At 44.6% G+C, this 18,042-nt stretch overlaps 3 protein-coding genes across 3 annotated transcripts in view; 1 reads left to right on the forward strand and 2 right to left on the reverse strand.

The window, feature by feature from the left end:
- The window catches only part of LOC119421085, a gene marked incomplete at its 3' end in the record, with an annotated part of 641,076 nt that overhangs the window by 459,595 nt on the left and 163,439 nt on the right, over positions 1 to 18,042 (reverse strand).
- Positions 1,317 to 5,918, reverse strand: ttl (tubulin tyrosine ligase). Its single transcript, XM_037677643.1, has 7 exons — positions 5,750 to 5,918; positions 5,581 to 5,659; positions 5,271 to 5,503; positions 5,060 to 5,195; positions 4,712 to 4,981; positions 3,252 to 3,395; positions 1,317 to 1,658 (listed from the first exon to the last, which is right to left on the reverse strand). Exons 1-7 carry the CDS (start codon positions 5,916 to 5,918, stop codon positions 1,472 to 1,474), a joined length of 1,218 nt encoding a protein of 405 aa, XP_037533571.1. The 3' UTR covers positions 1,317 to 1,471.
- On the forward strand, positions 9,052 to 10,999 carry fignl1 (fidgetin-like 1). The gene has a single exon (XM_037677630.1). It carries the CDS (start codon positions 9,052 to 9,054, stop codon positions 10,939 to 10,941), a length of 1,890 nt encoding a protein of 629 aa, XP_037533558.1. The 3' UTR covers positions 10,942 to 10,999.

An 18,042-nucleotide genomic window follows, 5' to 3' on the forward strand; every position in this document is an offset into this window, starting at 1 on the left:
AAACGTCTTTAAAAGCACGTCCAACGAGTTACAGGAAGCTGCTCGGAACCTCTGCAGAACAGCTGGAAGTCTGACGTGCACGTCAGCTCGGGTTCAAAGCGTCAGTCAATAATAAACACTTCGTGCACGATCTGCTCTAACTTCACAACGACGGTCTAAATTCACCGGGGGGGGGTCATGACATGCTTTCACACAAACATAAAAACTGCAACAAAAACTACAAACTCAACTTTCTTTGCTAACAGGAAGTCAGGTACACAGGCAGAGTAAAAAACGACCCTCGGGTTCGTCCAAACCTCCACAGGAAATAAAAACCAGACGCTCAGACCTCTTGAGGAGTGAGCGTCTTACCTGTCGTAGACAGCTCTGTCAACAACTCCAAGCGATTTGTTTTATTGAGAGTTTCCTAAACGTTTAAGCCGTCGTCGGTTTCTCAGGACATGGAAACGTGCGCTCGTCTGCACGACTTCTGCTCAAATGACCAGAAACTTCTTCAGCATTCATGAATCAAAACATCTTTTTGTAAAACAGAGTAAAGAAACGACCGTACGGATTAAAAACAAGCGCTTGTTCTTTGAGACGACGCTAAACTTACAGCAAACTTAATTTAAGGTTAATAAAACCTTCCCGTGTGTTTACAGTGGACCCCCACGTGGCTTAAATTTAATATTTACCAACATTATTCTCTTTCCTTTGATATGCTGGTCCGTCATAAATATTTAAATATATAAGCTGAATCACCTCATTATGTAACAATGGCTGTGATTTAAAATAAAACGTCACAAAAATTAAAATAACCCATGACAGCCGTGCTCCCCTAGCAGCTCTTCTTCTCTGGTTTAGCTGTAGTGTACTTTCAAATTAAAAGCATAAATATCCACAGATATACGACCTAAACTCCCGGCGTTATGAAGACAAAGATCTAAAAGATCATCAGCTTGTTGAGTTTTCTACTTTAAGCATGATCTATGTTGCTGCAGCTTGATGCGTCCTTAGCCCCGGTCATTCAGAGAGCCATCTACAACAGGTAAGATGCTGACTGTTCATGTTTCCACTGAACCCCCGCTTCAAAAGAAACAAGGTAAAGGTGAGAAAACGGTTTTTAAAAGATGCGTGGCTACACGCAGGCTGCAAAAACTAATACGAATGTTTGGACAGTGTCTGAAAACTCAAATCAAAAGTACAGGAGCGTTTCTTCTGGACTGTGGCTCTGATTGTTGAGTCAAAGTGCAAACGAGTAGGAGCCGTTAACGGAGCGAGCCCACCGGCAGCTTGTTGTTTGTTTAGTTGGAAGTGTAAGGCACTCGGCCGGGGGGGGGGGGGGGTCACTCAGAAACTCCCTCCCTTCATTTCCTTTCACAGTTGATGCGTAACAGGGATGACGAGGTCATTTCTCGATTTAGAGAAACTCTGTAAAAATAAAATCTTCTTCCTTTCCTTCAGAGGACGTTTGTGACGGAGGACAAGACGCTCAGAGACGAGTGAAAGGGCCGACGTGCAGAGGCCCCCTCAGCTTAGGAGACGAGTAGACGGTGGTGGTGAACTGGGAGGACGGGGAGGAGGAGTACGGAGACGAGGAGTCGCTGCTGCTGTTGAGGGTGAACACCGAGGAGATGGCCACGTCCACGATGCCCTGACATAACTCTGGGTACAGTTTCCTGGAGAGAAGGACAGAAGAGATTTAAACGCGTTTTAATTTAGTTCCAGTCAATAAAACCCAAAAACAATCTGCAGCCGACTCAAACACGTTCGGCCGAATGATTCAAACATGACTCCAAAGGTCAAAGGTCATGTAGAAGAGCCGTACAGCCTTTAAAATGCAGTACACGTCTCGTCTCTCGAGTTCGGAGGAGCTGCTTAGATTTGTGCGACACTAAAACAAGTCCAAGCTGCAAAACCCTGTGAACATTAGTTCTGCCCAAAGCCATAAAAAATAAAAGGACTTGACACTGGGGCCCCATGGGGCCCACGCTTCAGTTTGAAAACCATCGTTGTGAGAAAACAGGGGCTTCAGGTGCAGAGACATGTGCTGCTTCAGCATGAAGGCGGGGCGTGTATTCTGAGCCCACCCTGGACCGCAGCTTCCTCTGTATAGTCCTTTCAAAATAAACAGCAGAGGAAGACGCCGGGGCTGAGTTACAGTAGTCCCTCGGTACTTCCCGGTTCGACTTTCACGGGTTTTCAACGCAAGATTGTACACGACACACGGCGACCAACCAGAGCATCGTGCTCTGTATCCCAGGCGCTGATTGGCTCAGTATCTGTAGCGTCGGTCTGTCCGCTCTCTTTCGCTGTGCCCTTCTAGAGCGTTCAGAACATGAAGAACACTGCAAGAGTGCAGGAACGGCTTATAAAGCCTTAAAATATTTATTAACAATGAAACTAATGTAACGGCCCTACTTCGCAGATTTTTACCTGTCGCGGGGGTGTCTGGGATGTAACCCCTAGGAACTACTGTGTATTTTATTTTTGAGGGGGGTTGGGTGGAAGGTGCGTCTACAAACACTGGGTGGGAAACAGAAAGAGACAGTTGTGACCATCAAGTTACCGTACTCTCCGGTGTATAAGCCTCTACCGCAGTTTATACAATGCTGTGGCTAATTTATGGAAACTTTGTTTTTGGATGTGCTAACGAGCTTCCTGCTGCCAAAAACATTTAGCTTCATCACGCCCGGGCGCTCACATAGCTGCTCACGTCTCTTGTGGGGTGGGTCCTCGTGACTCCATGAACTACTTGTATAAACAAAAGGTCAAATATATTAATGTGACCAGTGAAATGACCAAACAGGTCACAGTCAAACCAACGAAACGGGAGGGGGGAATCCCCTGCGTGCACCGAGGTTACCGATTGTTTTTAACCAGCCAACATTGTTCAGAAAATAAAAAACATTTACTGTACGTACTTGTGTATGTTACTGGTACATATAAGTTTTAAAAATCTTTCTGTAAAAACATGTTACAACATGAACACCTGCAGCTTATATTCAGGTGCCCTCTGGAAATTACGGTAAATATTTAAAGTTGCTGATTATTTTTAAAAACTTTGAATATTCAAAAGTCACCGCCCACCCTCGGTATTAAAACACGCGGCTGTAAGAACGCGCCGTCGCCTCGTCGCGTTTCTGAGACTCTAACGAGCGCAGAATGAAACGAAAGGCCTCGTCGATGTGACGGCGGCACCAGGCGAACGCTGTCGCGCCCGTCTGTCCTGCAAACAAACGAAAAGCCATTTCAAGATGAAGAATACTGACTGTGCACAGGCTGGAGCGCCGTTGATCTCGATGAGCCACACTCTCAACTTTTCATCCACCATGAAGTCAAACCCGAACAGCTGGAAGCTCTGGTAGGACAGATGTTTGGTGCTGATGGCGGGCTCGATGCAGGTCAGACAGCTCCTGTCCATCAAACCGTTCAGAAACGTGATCAATACAAACGACTGACGATACACCGCACAGTTCTACTGTATGAAGCACTCACACTATCGTTTTCCTGTTTATATTTATTATTCTGACGACTTCTATCCCTGTTCCGTACGTTTTTCAGCTCGAATCTCGTCCTTCAGTTTTAAAGATATTTCAACAATTCATGAATCAAAACGTTCGGCTCTTTCAGGACAATCCTGCTAGGACTTCTGGTATTGGTGCAGCTTTAGCTGTTTGAAATATTTTAGCCTTTTCTGACATTTTTTCCTCATAGAAAATGAATTGAGCTCATTTTCCATCCTTCAAATCTTTAGCTGTTTACAGCCTTTTACTGCTCCTTTCACATTTTGTTCTGCTTCAGCTTCTTTCTGTTAATTTAAACATTTTTTCAGCTACTTTCAGCTGTTCTGTGCTCCTTTCAGATTTTTTGTTAACAACACTTTTGCGCTTCTTCTAAATTCTTTCGGCTAATTTCAGCTTGTTATGCTCCTTTCAGCCTTTTTCTGCTAGTTTCAGCTTTTGCTGCTTTTTCAGCTACTATTTAGCTGATTTATGCTAATTTCAGCTTTTTCAGCTAATTCCACATTTCCATCCATCATCTTTACCCGCTTCTTCCTTTTTGGGTCGTGCACTGTCTAGCAATCACTGTGTGAGAGGCGGGGGACACCCTGGACAGGTCTCCAGTCCATCAGAGACACAGAGACAAACAACCATCCTCTCTGTCACCTAGGGACAATTCAGCCTAACATGCATGTTTTTGGTCTGTGGGAGGAAACCGGAGCACCTGGAGAAAACACACACAGCACGGAGAGAACATGCAAACTCCACCCAGGTCAAATCGGGGATTGAACCAGGGACCTGCTCGCTGAGAGGCAGCAGCTCTACCACCGTGCCACCGTGCTGTAATTCCACATTTGTTTCGCTTATTTCAGCTCCTTCTGGTAGTTTATGCTTGTTTCTGCCTTTTCAGCTTTTTTTTCCCTCGTTGTTGGTAATTTCCTAATTTCTGCTTGTTGAAACCTAATTCAGCAAACATGTTGTTTCTGCTTTATTCTGCTAATTTAGGCCTGTTCTTCCATTTCAGCATGTTTTTAGTTACTTTCAGCAAGTTCTGCATTCACACTGCATTTTCACAGGAAATGTAACTTCTCTAGTTTTATGCGAGACAAAGCAGCGTGACGTTTCTCCGTCTTTGAGTGTCACTCCTCGTTTCTCCAGACAAAATCTTCTTGTTGTGTTTGCCGTTTGTGAAAAAGCTGTCATTAGCAGGAAACCAGCGGCGAGCGTACTTTATGATGTGCTTGATCTGAGGCAGCAGCGCCGTCTCCAGGGCGACGCCGTGAGCGTTGAGGAGGTACCGCCGGAACTCGTCGAAGAACATCTCGTTCCCCTCCTCGAACTGACCGTAGTTCTTGGAGTGCTCCTTCTGAATGCAGTGGTTGGTCAGGTGGCTGGTGATGTCCTGAAGGTCAGAGCTGTTGTAGGGTTCTGACGAGGTCCGCAGCACACCCTCTCGGTACAAATAGATGTTATACTGGTGGTCCACCAGCACCCAGCTCCTGTCAGTGCCAGAGGAGGAACATCCTGAGTTACACAGTAGATTCTCTGCAGGCTTCCACCATTCATTAAAGACCTGCCTGATGTCAAACTTTCGATGACCCGGTTCCAGCAGCAGAGGTCTCTCCAGGTACTTCTGGATGACGTGAACCTGCCCCTGATTGTCGATGTACTCCAGCAGCTGGCCAGCATCATGGGATATAAGAATACCAGCACCTGTTGCAATTTAAATTGATCTGATCAGAAGTAGTTTAAAAAAATAAATAAAAAAAGGCCGACTTGTGTTTTTACCTTTAGCTCCAGCAGAAGACTTGGCGATCCACACGGTGCCGTCCCCACTTTCTTTTTTCGCCTGATACGAGGCCAAGAACACCTCCCGCTCATCCGTTTTGGGGTTGCTCTTCAGATGGCCGATGCCGTTGGAAGCCGGCGCCACAGGGGTGTTGAGATTGGTGGGGTAGATGATGTAGGACTCTGGGAACCAGCTGCTGTTGTCGGACAGCTCCGGGCTCGTCTTTACCAACCTGATGAAGAAGGAGAACAGTCAGCAAGTTTAACAGACAGGACGGGGAGCAGCTTCGTCTTCAAGACCGATGCACACTTGACCAAAGACGCCTTTCGGCAAAGCTTGTCCGCGCCTCGGTAATAATTCACCAGCTGCACCAGCCCTGGTTCGTGGCCTGAAAAGGCAAAGACAAGAACTTCATAAAGTTTGTGTTGCACAGACTCCATGAGTGAAATGGTCGTAGCCTTCCACACAGACTGCTCACCAAGGCGTCCGAAGGGCAGTCTGTTCCGTTCACCGAGCATCAGGTTGAACCTGGGGTTGTCTTTTTTCAGCTTCTTCCACCGTCCGGTGGACACGAGCATTTTGGAAACTTCTGCATAAACAGAGCTGTTGTCGTCGCGGCTGACGAAGGTGAACATGTGAGGATTCATACCGCCTGGCTGCTTCAGACGCGTTGTTCTGTGCGGGTCTGTGGTCGGCACACAGCTGCATGAGGGTTATCTCCTCTGTCCGTGCCTCGACCAGGATGACTCGCACATATTCAGTCCAAGCGTCCCCGCCAACTGAGCTGCTTGAAGCTAACGCGTGCTAGCGTCATAAAACTTAAACATGCACTTATTATTCCTGTGAACAGAGGCTGCTCCTCGGAGCAGAAAAGTCCTTCAGTGTCGCCGGACAAGGGTGTGTCTGCCGGCTCCTCCGGGGCTGGTCCGGTCCGGAAGCATTACGTCCCGTCCTCACTTTAGCTAACGGCTAGCGCTGCGGCTAATTCAAACGGCTGCCCGGGAACGTTTTCTGGCGCGAGATGCTGTTCAAAAGTATTTTAACATCAAAGAAAAATGCTAACTGTTCGCGTGATAAATGCTTAATATCGTAAATGCGCTGCATTGTTTTGTTAGCGGCGTGTGCTTCATTATTTGAAGCTCAGAGAGGCATTCGCTACGGACAAGATCGATGTGTAATAGGATTGTGGGTAATGTAGTTTGTACCATCATTAACTTGTAACGCAATTATACTAAAGTTTTATTTTTACATAGTAAGAAATTTATACCTCAAGTTTTAAGCATAAATGGCATTGGAGTTTTTTTTTTTTTTTTTTGCTAAGCGTGCGTAAAATCTGTAAAATTGCTATTTTTAGCTTTGTATATACTACATTTCCCAAAATGCAACGCGCAAAGGCGATGCCTTAATTTTTTCTTGTTTCTACACTGAGCCCACAAGATGGCGGTGTAGGTTTTAAACCAAACTACAGTACAAGGATTTCGCCTAGTTTAAAAAGTTTTAAAGTTAAAACATGTTTTCTTTTCTTTACGACTCTTTAGGTTGCGTGGCACTGGTTTAGAGTTTTACGTTGAACTTGTAAACGCTGCGTAGCGCTACATACAGGTTAGTCACGAAGTTATCTCTTTATTTTTCGTTTTATTTTTTAGCAGACATTTTGTCGGATGTGTTAACCACGTATTTCTGGTGTTTTCAGAATTTTCTAACTTTTGATGAAGCGAAACGGAAAACGTTAGTTGTAGTCCAGAACGGAGCGGAACCAGACCGGAAGTCCTGTTGAGAAAGCGGAAGAAGAAACAAGTGGCGGGAATATTAGGAACGTAAACAGAGCGCAGCGATAGTTGATGGTTGTGTAGCAACTTTAAAAGTTATCAGAGCATCAAAAGAAGATAACGAAACAGTAAGTGACGTCACAGCCTATTACCTGTTTTTGGGTTGAAGTATTCTCTTCTAACGGTCACTGAAAAACAAAACCTTGTCATATATTTCTGAACATCTCCATTATCTGAGCCTAGCTTGTCATTTATTATATTTACAGTAGAACTGTTTGGCCCGTGGTTCTCTGTAGGTGCTGACCCATTTCTGAGATGAGACCAAGACGTAATTTGTTGTCTTCTTTGTTTTTTGAGGGTTTGGCCTCACCTGAGCCGGTGCCTCTGTGCAGACTGGCGTTCACCTAGAACTGAAACAACAGGTGACTAAATCAGCTAAAGAAGACATTTTAGATGTTGCTGTTTACTGAAATCCCATCATTAATCGTATATCTAAAAAAGTTCCATCTGGTCCTCTGGACATTCAAGAAAACAAAAGTAAAACAACTAAAAAATGTAGAAACATTTTTTAGTTGTTTAGTTTTTTTGAATGTCCAGAGGACCAGATTGAACTTTTTTAGATTTTTCTACCTGGATTATTGAGGAGATTAATTCTCTTTTTCGTAACCAAAACAGCAGCTTAAATTAGCGCAACTGAAGCTAAAAGTTAAAATATTTCAAACTGCTCTAAAAGGTAAAATAAGCAAAATATTTGTCAAAAAACATAATTACGTAAAATAACAAAACAGTAGCTTGAAGCTTAAATAAGAAAACTTAAGATTAAAAAAAGATAAACCACTGATAAAAGCTAAAATTAGCAAAACTAAGCCTAAATTAACGAAACATTATTTGGAAGCCAAAATTATCAGCTATGTAGCTAAGCTAAAACTAGCACTAGCTCTAGCTACGTTTAGCAGGACAGTAGCTAAACTTTGAATGAGCAGAATACAAAAACAGTAGCTGAAACAGTTTTTGAAGCAGCTGAAGAGATCTCACTGTATTCCTATAGAAGAATGAAAAAGTAAATAAAATTATTTTAAAAAAGTATAAAAGTTACAAAAACATGACGGACTATGATTCCTGATCAGGTGAATGTTCTTATGGTTTAGCTGTTTTGATGTAAGAATGACTAAAATAGCAAAGTTTGCTGAACTAGTTTGATGGATTTAATTTTTTCTGAAATTGGGAACTCATAATGTGGCACTGACTCAGCGTTTACACCAACGTACAAAGTCGGAGTCCGAAGCTATAAAGTCATTACATAAACAGAGTCGCCAAACAAGAGCAAATAAAAATGTCTCGACAGCTGAAGACGCAACGTGTTTAGTTGGTTTTAGAGTTTGGGGGTTTCAATCCTGCGCTCATCATTTTTCAGCCTTTACACCTACGGATAAATTAAAGTTTTGTTTTTGAAGGTGCATCTTTGAACCATCTTTAAAGAGATGACGGTGTAGCTCAGGGCTGTTCATCTAAACCGCTCAGGGGCCACAGTTACTGAAAGCCAAGAGCTCAGGGGCCGCACATCCAGCAGTTATTGTCATTTAACAAGTTTAATTTATGGTTTCAAATCTAGTTTTATTTAAAAATGAACCCACTGAGGGGCTGAACTGAGCTCACTCATGGGCCTGATTTGGCCCCCGGGCCACCAGTTGAACAGCCCTGTGTGTTTTGGACAAATTCTCTAAAAAATGTTGATTATCTGTAACAACCATGTTATATTGTCTCCTAATGTTCATGTATCTTAGATAACTGTTATGTTGTAAGTTTTACACTAAAATCTGCCTGGTGGTTCATGAGAAATTTTGCTAACAGACAGTCGAATGAAGAGGCCGATACGGGTGTCAGGTGACCATCACTGCCTGCTCATATGGTTTGTGTCACAGACTGCAGGCTGAGGTGTTTGGTGCTTTCTGAGGTCGTGTATTTTTAATAACTTCTGTCCTCTCTGTCACCAGGCTGAAGCGGGCCAGGCATGAACGGCACCGCGCACCTGGACGAATGGCAGCGGAGGTCCTTGGACATTTCTTCTGGCAGCTGTACACCTGAACAGAAGGCTGACGCCTACCGGGCTCACATCCTGTCCATTCAGTATGCATCGGCAAGCTCCCAGCTCTCTCAGGCCGGCGCGGCCGGTCTGCTCAGGACCTACTCGGAGCTGTACGCCGCCGTGCTGGACTCAGACGACCCGCGCATGGGGCTCAACAACTACGCCGAGAGCGCGCTCCATCTGGCTCGCAGTCAGAGGAACTACAGCAGCAAATGGGAGTCGTCCCTGACGGCGGAGAGCGTGCTGCAGATCCCCTCCGTGCAGAAGATGATTCAGGCAAGTGCAGGGAGCGAGGGGCTTAGCGTGGCAGCAGCAGATGTTGACGTAGCAGTGGGACAGGAGAGTAAAGTGGGCCCCCCTTCTGCTTCCTGTCCCACAGCCAGGTCAGATGCTGCATGGCTCAACGCTGTGGACAGAAACCTAACTAATGTATCGGCTGAGAGGTCGAGGGTCTTTGATGGGGGCTCGGGGAATCTGAGCTCTGTCTGTCGACCTCCGGTTCGAACGCAGTCCGTGTTCAGCCATTTTTCTTCATCGTCACCACAAGTGAACCCTGTTCCTGCAGGACCAAACCTTCAGCCCTCCTTCCCCTCCTCCATCCCGGCTAAACGGAAGAACTTCTACTGCCAGGATGGAGGGGGCAGTGGTGGGGGCCAACCCAGAGGTCGAGGGGGCGCTGAACCTGGACTCAACTTCAGAACGGCTCGAGAACAGTTCATCGTCGACCAGCAGAAGAACCATTCCTGCCAGCCCTCGAGAGCTCAGCCGCTCTCTGCGGCAGCGTCCGTGAAGAAATCTCTGGGGGCCAACCGGCCTCGAGGGGCCTTTTCTAAATTTGTGTCGCCCATCGCTCGGCAGGAGGAGGAAGATGGCGCCGCGGGCCAACAGTCCAGACCTGAAGTTCTGGACGAGCGCTTGAAGAATTTTGAGCCGAAGATCATTGAGCTGATCATGAGTGAGATCATGGACCACGGGCCCCCGGTGGTCTGGGAGGACATCGCAGGCCTGGAGTTCGCCAAGACCACCATCAAGGAGATTGTTGTTTGGCCCATGCTGAGACCAGATATCTTTACTGGTCTCCGTGGACCGCCCAAGGGCATCCTGTTGTTTGGACCTCCAGGGACTGGGAAAACGCTGATTGGGAAATGTATCGCCTGCCAGTCGGGTGCGACGTTCTTCAGCATCAGCGCTTCGTCGCTCACGTCCAAGTGGGTGGGCGAAGGAGAGAAAATGGTGCGAGCCCTGTTCGCCATCGCTCGCTGCCATCAGCCTGCGGTGATTTTCATCGATGAAATCGACTCCTTGCTGTCCCAGAGGACGGACGGCGAGCACGACTCGTCGCGCAGGATAAAGACCGAGTTCCTGGTTCAGTTGGACGGCGCGGCCACGGCGGCAGAGGACCGTATCCTGGTGGTCGGGGCCACCAACCGCCCCCAGGAGATCGACGAGGCCGCCCGCCGGCGCCTGGCGAAGCGGCTCTACATCCCCCTGCCCGAAGCAGCCGCCCGGCGGCAGATCGTCTCCAACCTGATGGTCCGAGAGAAACACCAGCTGACGGAGGAGGAGCTGGACAGCGTGGTGACCGCCTCGGACGGGTTCTCCGGGGCCGACATGACCCAGCTCTGCAGAGAGGCGGCCCTGGGGCCCATTCGCAGCATCCAGCTGTGCGACATCGCCACAATCACCGCAGATCAGGTCCGACCGATTCTCTACGGTGACTTCCAGGAGGCTCTGAAGACGGTTCGACCCAGCGTCTCAACCCGAGACCTGGACCTGTACGAGGACTGGAACAAGACTTTTGGATGTGGGCGTTAAAGTTTCTCTCGACGGTTCTCGGTTACCTCGACCTCATTCACACAGAGGAACCGTTAGAGCTTTAGAACAAAATAAACATCTTGCCTCGTAAGAACGTTCATAACGATCGTTATCTCCAGATGTTCTTCCAGCTGGATTTTATCCTCATCTTCTGAAGGTCATTTGGACCCGTTGCAATCAACGGACCACGGCAACTAAAATAATAATAAAAGGAGCAACATTTGGAAACTAATCACAGAAGCTCAACGTTGTTGTTGACTTAAATGCAAACGTTTATGAGAATAAAACCGTGACGTTCTAAGATGCTGTGAAGTCGTTAATCTGTGAGGAAATAAAACAACTTTTAAGTATTTAAGTCTTAAATTCACCTAAATAAAACAATTAAACAAGATTTTTACTGAAATTAATAAAATCTTTGAGTGAAAAGGCAAAATTAGTTTTATATTTTAGTTGTAAATAGTCAAAGAGGGACACCAGATTATAACCCCCCCCCCCCCACTAATCTACCCCGACATCTTAAAGAACTTCCGCGTGTCCTCCTGCTAATTCACAACTTTATTCTCAAAGAAATGTTGTTGTTGTTTTTTCTTACAAATGTTCACTCATTTTCAGTAAACAAGTGATTTTCAGGTTAATTTAAGATTTTAATCCTGAAAGTTTTCATTTTTTTACATCAGAAAATGTTTTGGTTTTATTCTTTTAAATGTTTCTATTTAGTCTTAAAACATTTGAACTTTTTTCAGGCAAATTTAACTTTTTAAGACAGAAGAAAAAACCAAGTTATTAATTTTGGAGATAATTTTTATAATTTTAACAACAGTCTTTAATTGTTGTTGTGAATAAAAGTTTAAATGTTGTAACTTCATCACATGTCTCGAACAGGAAGCCGGTGTTTTGGCTCTAAGTGTTTTTTTGTTCGGAAACTAAATTAAAGCGTTAAACTCCGTTTGGGCCGAACTGAAAGTTGGATTCTTAAAAAAACGTTCTCGCAGATTTTCATCCACTTCCGGTTCTTTACATCACGAAAACACGATGTTTGACTCCGTTGTTTGAACATTATAAATAAATTATTTCATGTCTGAAGGAGTTTGTCTCAGAAAAGAGAAATGATATAATTTTGCATCTTTTTTTAAACGGGCAGTTGAAAACAAAATACAATTAGTAAAATGTCTCGTGAACCGCCGGCAGGATTTTAAAAACATTTTCAGGAACTAAAAACCTTTAGAGATGAGGGGAGACCGTTGAGGAGGTTCAGACGTCTGGTCTGGATGGACCCTGGACGTGTCCTTAGGGAGGGGTTCTGGTCAGGTCCAACTGGGAGGAGACCCCGAGGAAGACCCTGGAGAGACTCTCAGCTGGTCTGGGAACTCCTTGGAGTTCTGATGGAAGAGGTGGCTGTGGAAGGACGTGTCTGGACCTTCCTGCTCGAGACCCGAGTCCAGAATCGGAGGATGGAAATAATCACCAGGTCTAGAACAGTTTGATCTTTATAGGCAGCCACATTCAAGATGGTCGCCACAGCTAAAGCAAACAGACTCTACGTCTTTCAAATACTGAGCTAGTCTTTGGTGTGGTAGTAGCTGAGAGTCACTCCCAGCAGAAGGTTCATTTCAACTCCATGTCTTCTCACCAGACAACCTTTGTTTAAACCTGGCGGCGTATTCAAGGTGGCGGTGATGTGCATTTCTTAAAGGAACGTTGGGACCGTAGCCCTCAGGAAGTCCTTCGATGTCTGATGGACCCGTTCTGTACAGAACTGCTGGAAAATACTTTAAATATCTCAGCCTCAAAAATATCTAGATTAAATGACGCTTTAAAGTTTTACACTAAATAAGACTATGAGATTGTCATGGTCTCCGTTTTCAAGGTCAAAGTCACAAACCAAGGTCAAAGGTTGAACCGGGTCAGCGCTGCAGGTTGCTGTGTAATCAGGACTTAATTTGAGCTGGATCCTGCCGGAACAGGATCCTGGAACTCTTATTTTGACAGGGTGCGTTCCAGTAACTGTTTGCTTGGATCCAGTAACTCTCAGGCTGACTAATAATAAAGTTATGAAAACATGAATAAAACTTATATTGGATATGTAATCTGTAAATAATGATATAAACACTCATTTTAAACACAACTACTTACAAGCTTCCTAATATCACATCAGAGCTGCTCCTTCAAGTAAGCATTTCTGCTTCTGTCCTTAATAAAAATCTAAGTTTAATTAAAAACACAAAAATGTAAGTAAACAGCACAAACTGCAAATCAGTTTTACAGTTTTAAGTGGGTCATTAATAAAGTTTGATTATTTATTGAAAATACACGAGAAATGTTTGATGGGTAATCGCGTGACGTTCATTCATTCAACCTTTATTTCTACAGGCTAGTCTCACTGAGCCACGAGGACTCATCTACAACAGAGACCTGTTCCAGACAGATCATATAAAGTACAGACAAGAATAACAACGACAACAATAAACTACAGTAAAATGAGAGAAGTCTCTATTCACACAAGGAGAGCTGTTGGTCAGGCTACTCTAAAATAGTAATTGAATCAAGTGTTTACTTATGTAGGTAAATGTAGATGTTTAATAACCAGTTAAAATACACCAGAATGCAGGAAGTGGAATCTACTTTATTCAGAATTTTATGAGGGACGACCCCCAGAGTCCCCCCCCCCCCCCCAATGCTATTTGTGTTCTGGCATTGTTTGGTTTACAAACTAAGCCCTGTGTATAATACTGGTAGTTTGTTGATGGGTGAATGTGCCGTGTGCAGTACTTTTGTTAAATCAACTATTTATTTTAAGTATTTTTGAACACTTCTGACAAATTCCAGTCTGGGATGTTTTAAAGACCCTCAGCTTAGTGGAACCGATAGCCGCCACCGAGGCGCAGTTTTCGGTGAAGCCCTCACGAGTCAGCCCACCGTTGGGGGGGTGGGGTGTACAGCCTTACATCGGGTTCTCCTGGACTGGTCCAGCTTGCAGCAGGAAGGTGGGCAGATGTTTCCTCCTGGGTGATGAAGACCTGATCTGGACTCAGAGAAAGGTTTGGTTGAAGAACTTCTGTTAGGAAAGTGTCTCTGAAGCGTCACTGTTGGACCTTAAACCTGGTTCCGAGCGCTGAAGATGGTTCACACATGAAATTAAATTCTCATAGAAATTTAATGAGCAGATCTTTGAGAATCTGGACCAGCATGAAAAAGGACTTTCATTTATTTTTCATCTTTTTGTCGAGTTCCTGATTAATATTTCAGGCTGGCGGGCCTGGCCCGCGTCTCCAAACTTTGTTGAATTAGCCAGCAGTGACGGTCGACCCCCACCCGCCCCCGTCCCCGGACCCTCCTCACAGCTGGACCGGGACAGATGCACAGAATTCCTCTGGTGCAGACGGGATCTACAAGAGTCCAAGGAGCCCGGGCTGAGAAGTGGGCCGTATGGTGTCAGCACATCTGGGCCCGTGAATCCTGGAGGACGAAATCTAAAACCGGTTCTGATCGTCCAGTTTGTGTCAAAATAAAACCCTGAACAGATTCTGACCTCCAGCTCAACAACATCCTGTTGGAAGCGACGCACTTCAGCTGTTTGGGTCAAACCCTGAAGATAAGCCCAGCTACTACCATCCAGATGTTTGTCCTCCACGGTGAACTGGCTGCAGCGGCCATCTTGGATTAGATTGTTCCTAAGACACAGTCAGTTGTGATTGGCTGCTCTGAGCTTTATTCAAAATTTATTCGAGTTTAAATTACGAGGTTGTGTAAACGTAAACAAAAACGATGTTTTCAAACTGTTTTATTTACAACAGAATAAAGATTAAAGATCAACCTTTTACTGTTCGTCAGAGAAAATCCGTTTTGAATTTAATGGCAGAACCGCGTCTCCTTAAGGTTCTTCAGCTCCAAGTTTCCTCTGAAACAACCTCAGGAGACCAGATGTTGTTTTGTCTCCTTCTGGTCTGATGGACTCCAGCTCTTCAACTGTCCTGGATGGAGCAGATGTTCTTCTAAAACCTGCAGATGTTTTTCGTTTCATTGATAGTCTTTCCAGATGTGTCAGCTGTTCATGTCAGAGGCACTAATGCACCCCCATACTATCAGAGAGGCAGGCTTTGATACCAGGCTGGATGTTCTCCACTTTAGTCAGGAGAACGTGGTGATTGTGGTCTCCAAACAGAACTTCAGATTTGGACCCGTCTGACCTCAGAACAGTTCTGGACTCACCTCAGTCCATTTGAAACGAGTTCTGGTCCAGAGAAGACGGCCGAGGTTCTGGATGGTGTTCACATCTGGCTTCTTCTTTGTCTGATAGAGCTTTAAGCAGCACCTGTGGATGGACTGTGTTTAGTCCTGAGCCCAGAACCAGACCTGGTTTTAATGCAGGGGCCCCTGAGGGCCTCGTCCTTTAGCTCAGATTTCTACAGATTCTTCTAATCTGTTGATCAGATTATGAACTGCAGATGATGAAGATCAAAGTCTTTATTCAGGAACTTTATTGTGAAATCCATCCCCTTGTTTTGGAAGCCCAGCTGCTGAACCCGTGTCCGTCTTTACTTCTGAACCTCATTAGTCACTAAATGCTCCTCCAGCTGCTCATTTGGACCTCTGCCAGCTTTTTGTTGCTGTTGGAACAATTTACAGACGAGCTGCTGCCTTCAAATCCAAAACGATTTTATTTTGTAACAAAAACTTTTCTTGTTCTTAATCTGAACATTTTTTATGTTTGGTGAGAACAAACTCTGGTTCATGAGATTTTTAAATCTCTGTGTTCTGATTTTATTTACACTTGGCACAACCTTTGATCTGACCTGATTTCAGGGTTTTTTAATCTGAATGTTGTAGCCGACCCCCCCCCCCCCCCCCACCCACACACACACACACACACACACACACACACTTTAAAAAGTCCTAAACAATAAAAAATGTCTTGTTGCTAAAATCTGGAACCTTTTGCTTCTGAGTTTTTCAGTCCGTCGGGTCGAAAGGAGAAGTGAGATTTGGGATTCTGGCAGAGCCACTTTGGGTCGGCCAAAATATCCCTCTCATGCAAATGACCCCCCCCCCCCGAATCCTAATCGGGCGTGTGTGTGCGAGTGTGTGTGTGTCCACGCTGGCTGCAGCTGCTTCCTGTTCCTGTTAAATCGTACTCTGCTCATCTGGAGGCGACCGTCTCCTCAGCTCGTCTTTTGGTCCCAGCAGAGAGGGGGGTCCTCCGGGGGCCAGGCCCTCCGGGGGCCCCTGTCTTCAGCTCTGTGGGGGTCATCATGTAGGCCCGTTCAGAACTTGTGTTTATCACAAAACAGTCTCTGCAGGCTGACTTGTGCTAACGAGACTACGAGCTCTTCATTAACAGACTGTAGGCTCTGCGTTTATATTTTTCTCTCATTTATTTATTTATTTGTTTGTTTATTTATTTTTTCCTGCGTGCGTCCGTCATTCAGCCTCTCGGATTTTTTGACAGCTCTGCCTGAGCATCATTTTCTCACACCTCGTCCTAATTCAAGGTTTTAAACTTTTTAACGCACCAATTTAAAGTTTTTGACGTTTGACGCACCAGATCATTAATAAAAACAAAACGCCTCCACGCTCCAAATGTAAAACACCTTTATTGATATTTTCAAACAAAAGTCCCGTTAAATGAGGTTGACTTTATTTTTATTTCACGAGTCAAACAATTCTTAGTCACCGTCCCGTCACTTTGATTTGGGCTGAACGGAGGTTTTCCTGGAACATGACGGTAATAAATACAGAAACAGACGAGAAGGTTTTATAAATAATACGAGGCGATTACAGACACAGGAGGAGCACAGGAGGAGCACAGGAGGAGCACAGGAGGAGACGGGCTCGCATGGATTCTGAAAAACAGCCTCACCGAGAATTTCCTCTCGTTTAGCATCAAAATGAAACCAAAACAAAGGGAGAAAAATAACTTTTTAAAATTCTAGAATGAAAAAACATCACAAATGGGCCATTTATACATTTTATGGCATGTAAATATTTTCTGTTGTTTTCTTTTTCTCATCTTCCGTTTTTTTTTTTTTTTTTACATTTTGTCCAGATGAGTTGTCAGAAATTAAAATATTTTATTTGTTGCAGGTTTTAGGTTTATCTGTGATCAACAAACATGCAGACATCGTATAAAACCAAAAGTTGTACAGCGAGCCAGAGTGTATTTTACATGATGAATAAATCTTTATTACAGATTATGTGTTCGTCTTTGGGGTCTGCAATCTGCGGCTCCGGGGCCACATGTGGTCCGTCAGTCTCTAAAGTGGCCCAAATGTGACAAAAACCAGTCGGGCTTAAGATTTAAACTGACAATAACAAAACATAGTTTTTCCCAGTTTAAATGTTCATTTTTATCCTAACAATATAAATATGTTGAGCTGCAACTAAATGCTCCGTGTGCACAGCGTCATAAACAACACAAGCAGCTAAAACCTCTGCTGATCATTTTTACAGCTGACAGACTTTATTTATTTATTCATTCTGATGTCACTTCTCTCCAAACACAAACAGAAAGTTGAGTTTTCAAAAAACTTGAATTAAACCACAAACAGTTTGATCATCTTTTAGAAATGACCAGATTTTAATGCATTAAAAGATGAAGTTTTATCACAGGAAGTCATTCTTATAACAAAGAAAGTAACAGAAATTAAAACTTCCTTCTACTAATGGTTTAATTTAAGTAAATAATTTATTTATTCCTATCTAACAAATTTAAGTCAGGTCCTCTGGACATATTTAAAATAAATTGTTGAAGTGTTTCATCGTTTATCCAAAGGACTTCTTCAGTCTGATGAGGAGCTGCAGTAAACTCAGTCTTATAAATAGCACCTTCTCATAGTGGATCAACCAGTTTGTTGTTGACATCCAGAACCAGCTGTTCACATGATCAAGGAGGACCATCGGCCTAACGACTGATCGTTAGTGCCCTGGTGGCTGCTTGCTATTCAGAGGACTGAGTGATGCTAGCAATAACAGCATTGTAAGAGGGGGACAGTTGGACACTGAGGCCTCCGCCTCGTTAAACAGGGCGGAGCCTCCGCCTTGTTAAACAGGGGTGGAGCCTCGCCTTGTTAAACAGGGCTGAGCCTCCGCCTCGTTAAACAAGAA

The sequence above is a fragment of the Nematolebias whitei genome, chromosome 1, assembly GCF_014905685.2.
Source record: "Nematolebias whitei isolate Nwh7 chromosome 1, NemWhi1, whole genome shotgun sequence".
Lineage (NCBI taxonomy): Eukaryota > Metazoa > Chordata > Actinopteri > Cyprinodontiformes > Rivulidae > Nematolebias > Nematolebias whitei.

What these genes read in the sequence shown, in the direction of transcription:
- ttl (XM_037677643.1), bottom strand. Translation starts at nt 5,918, where the DNA reads ATGAATCCTCACATGTTCACCTTCGTCAGCCGCGACGACAACAGCTCT. An exon ending in ACTGCCCTTCGGACGCCTTG is followed by an intron (nt 5,660 to 5,749) that starts GTGAGCAGTCTG and finishes TTGCCTTTTCAG; the next exon opens with GCCACGAACCAGGGCTGGTG. An exon ending in CATCGAAAGTTTGACATCAG is followed by an intron (nt 4,982 to 5,059) that starts GCAGGTCTTTAA and finishes TGGCACTGACAG; the next exon opens with GAGCTGGGTGCTGGTGGACC.
- fignl1 (XM_037677630.1), top strand. Translation starts at nt 9,052, where the DNA reads ATGAACGGCACCGCGCACCTGGACGAATGGCAGCGGAGGTCCTTGGAC.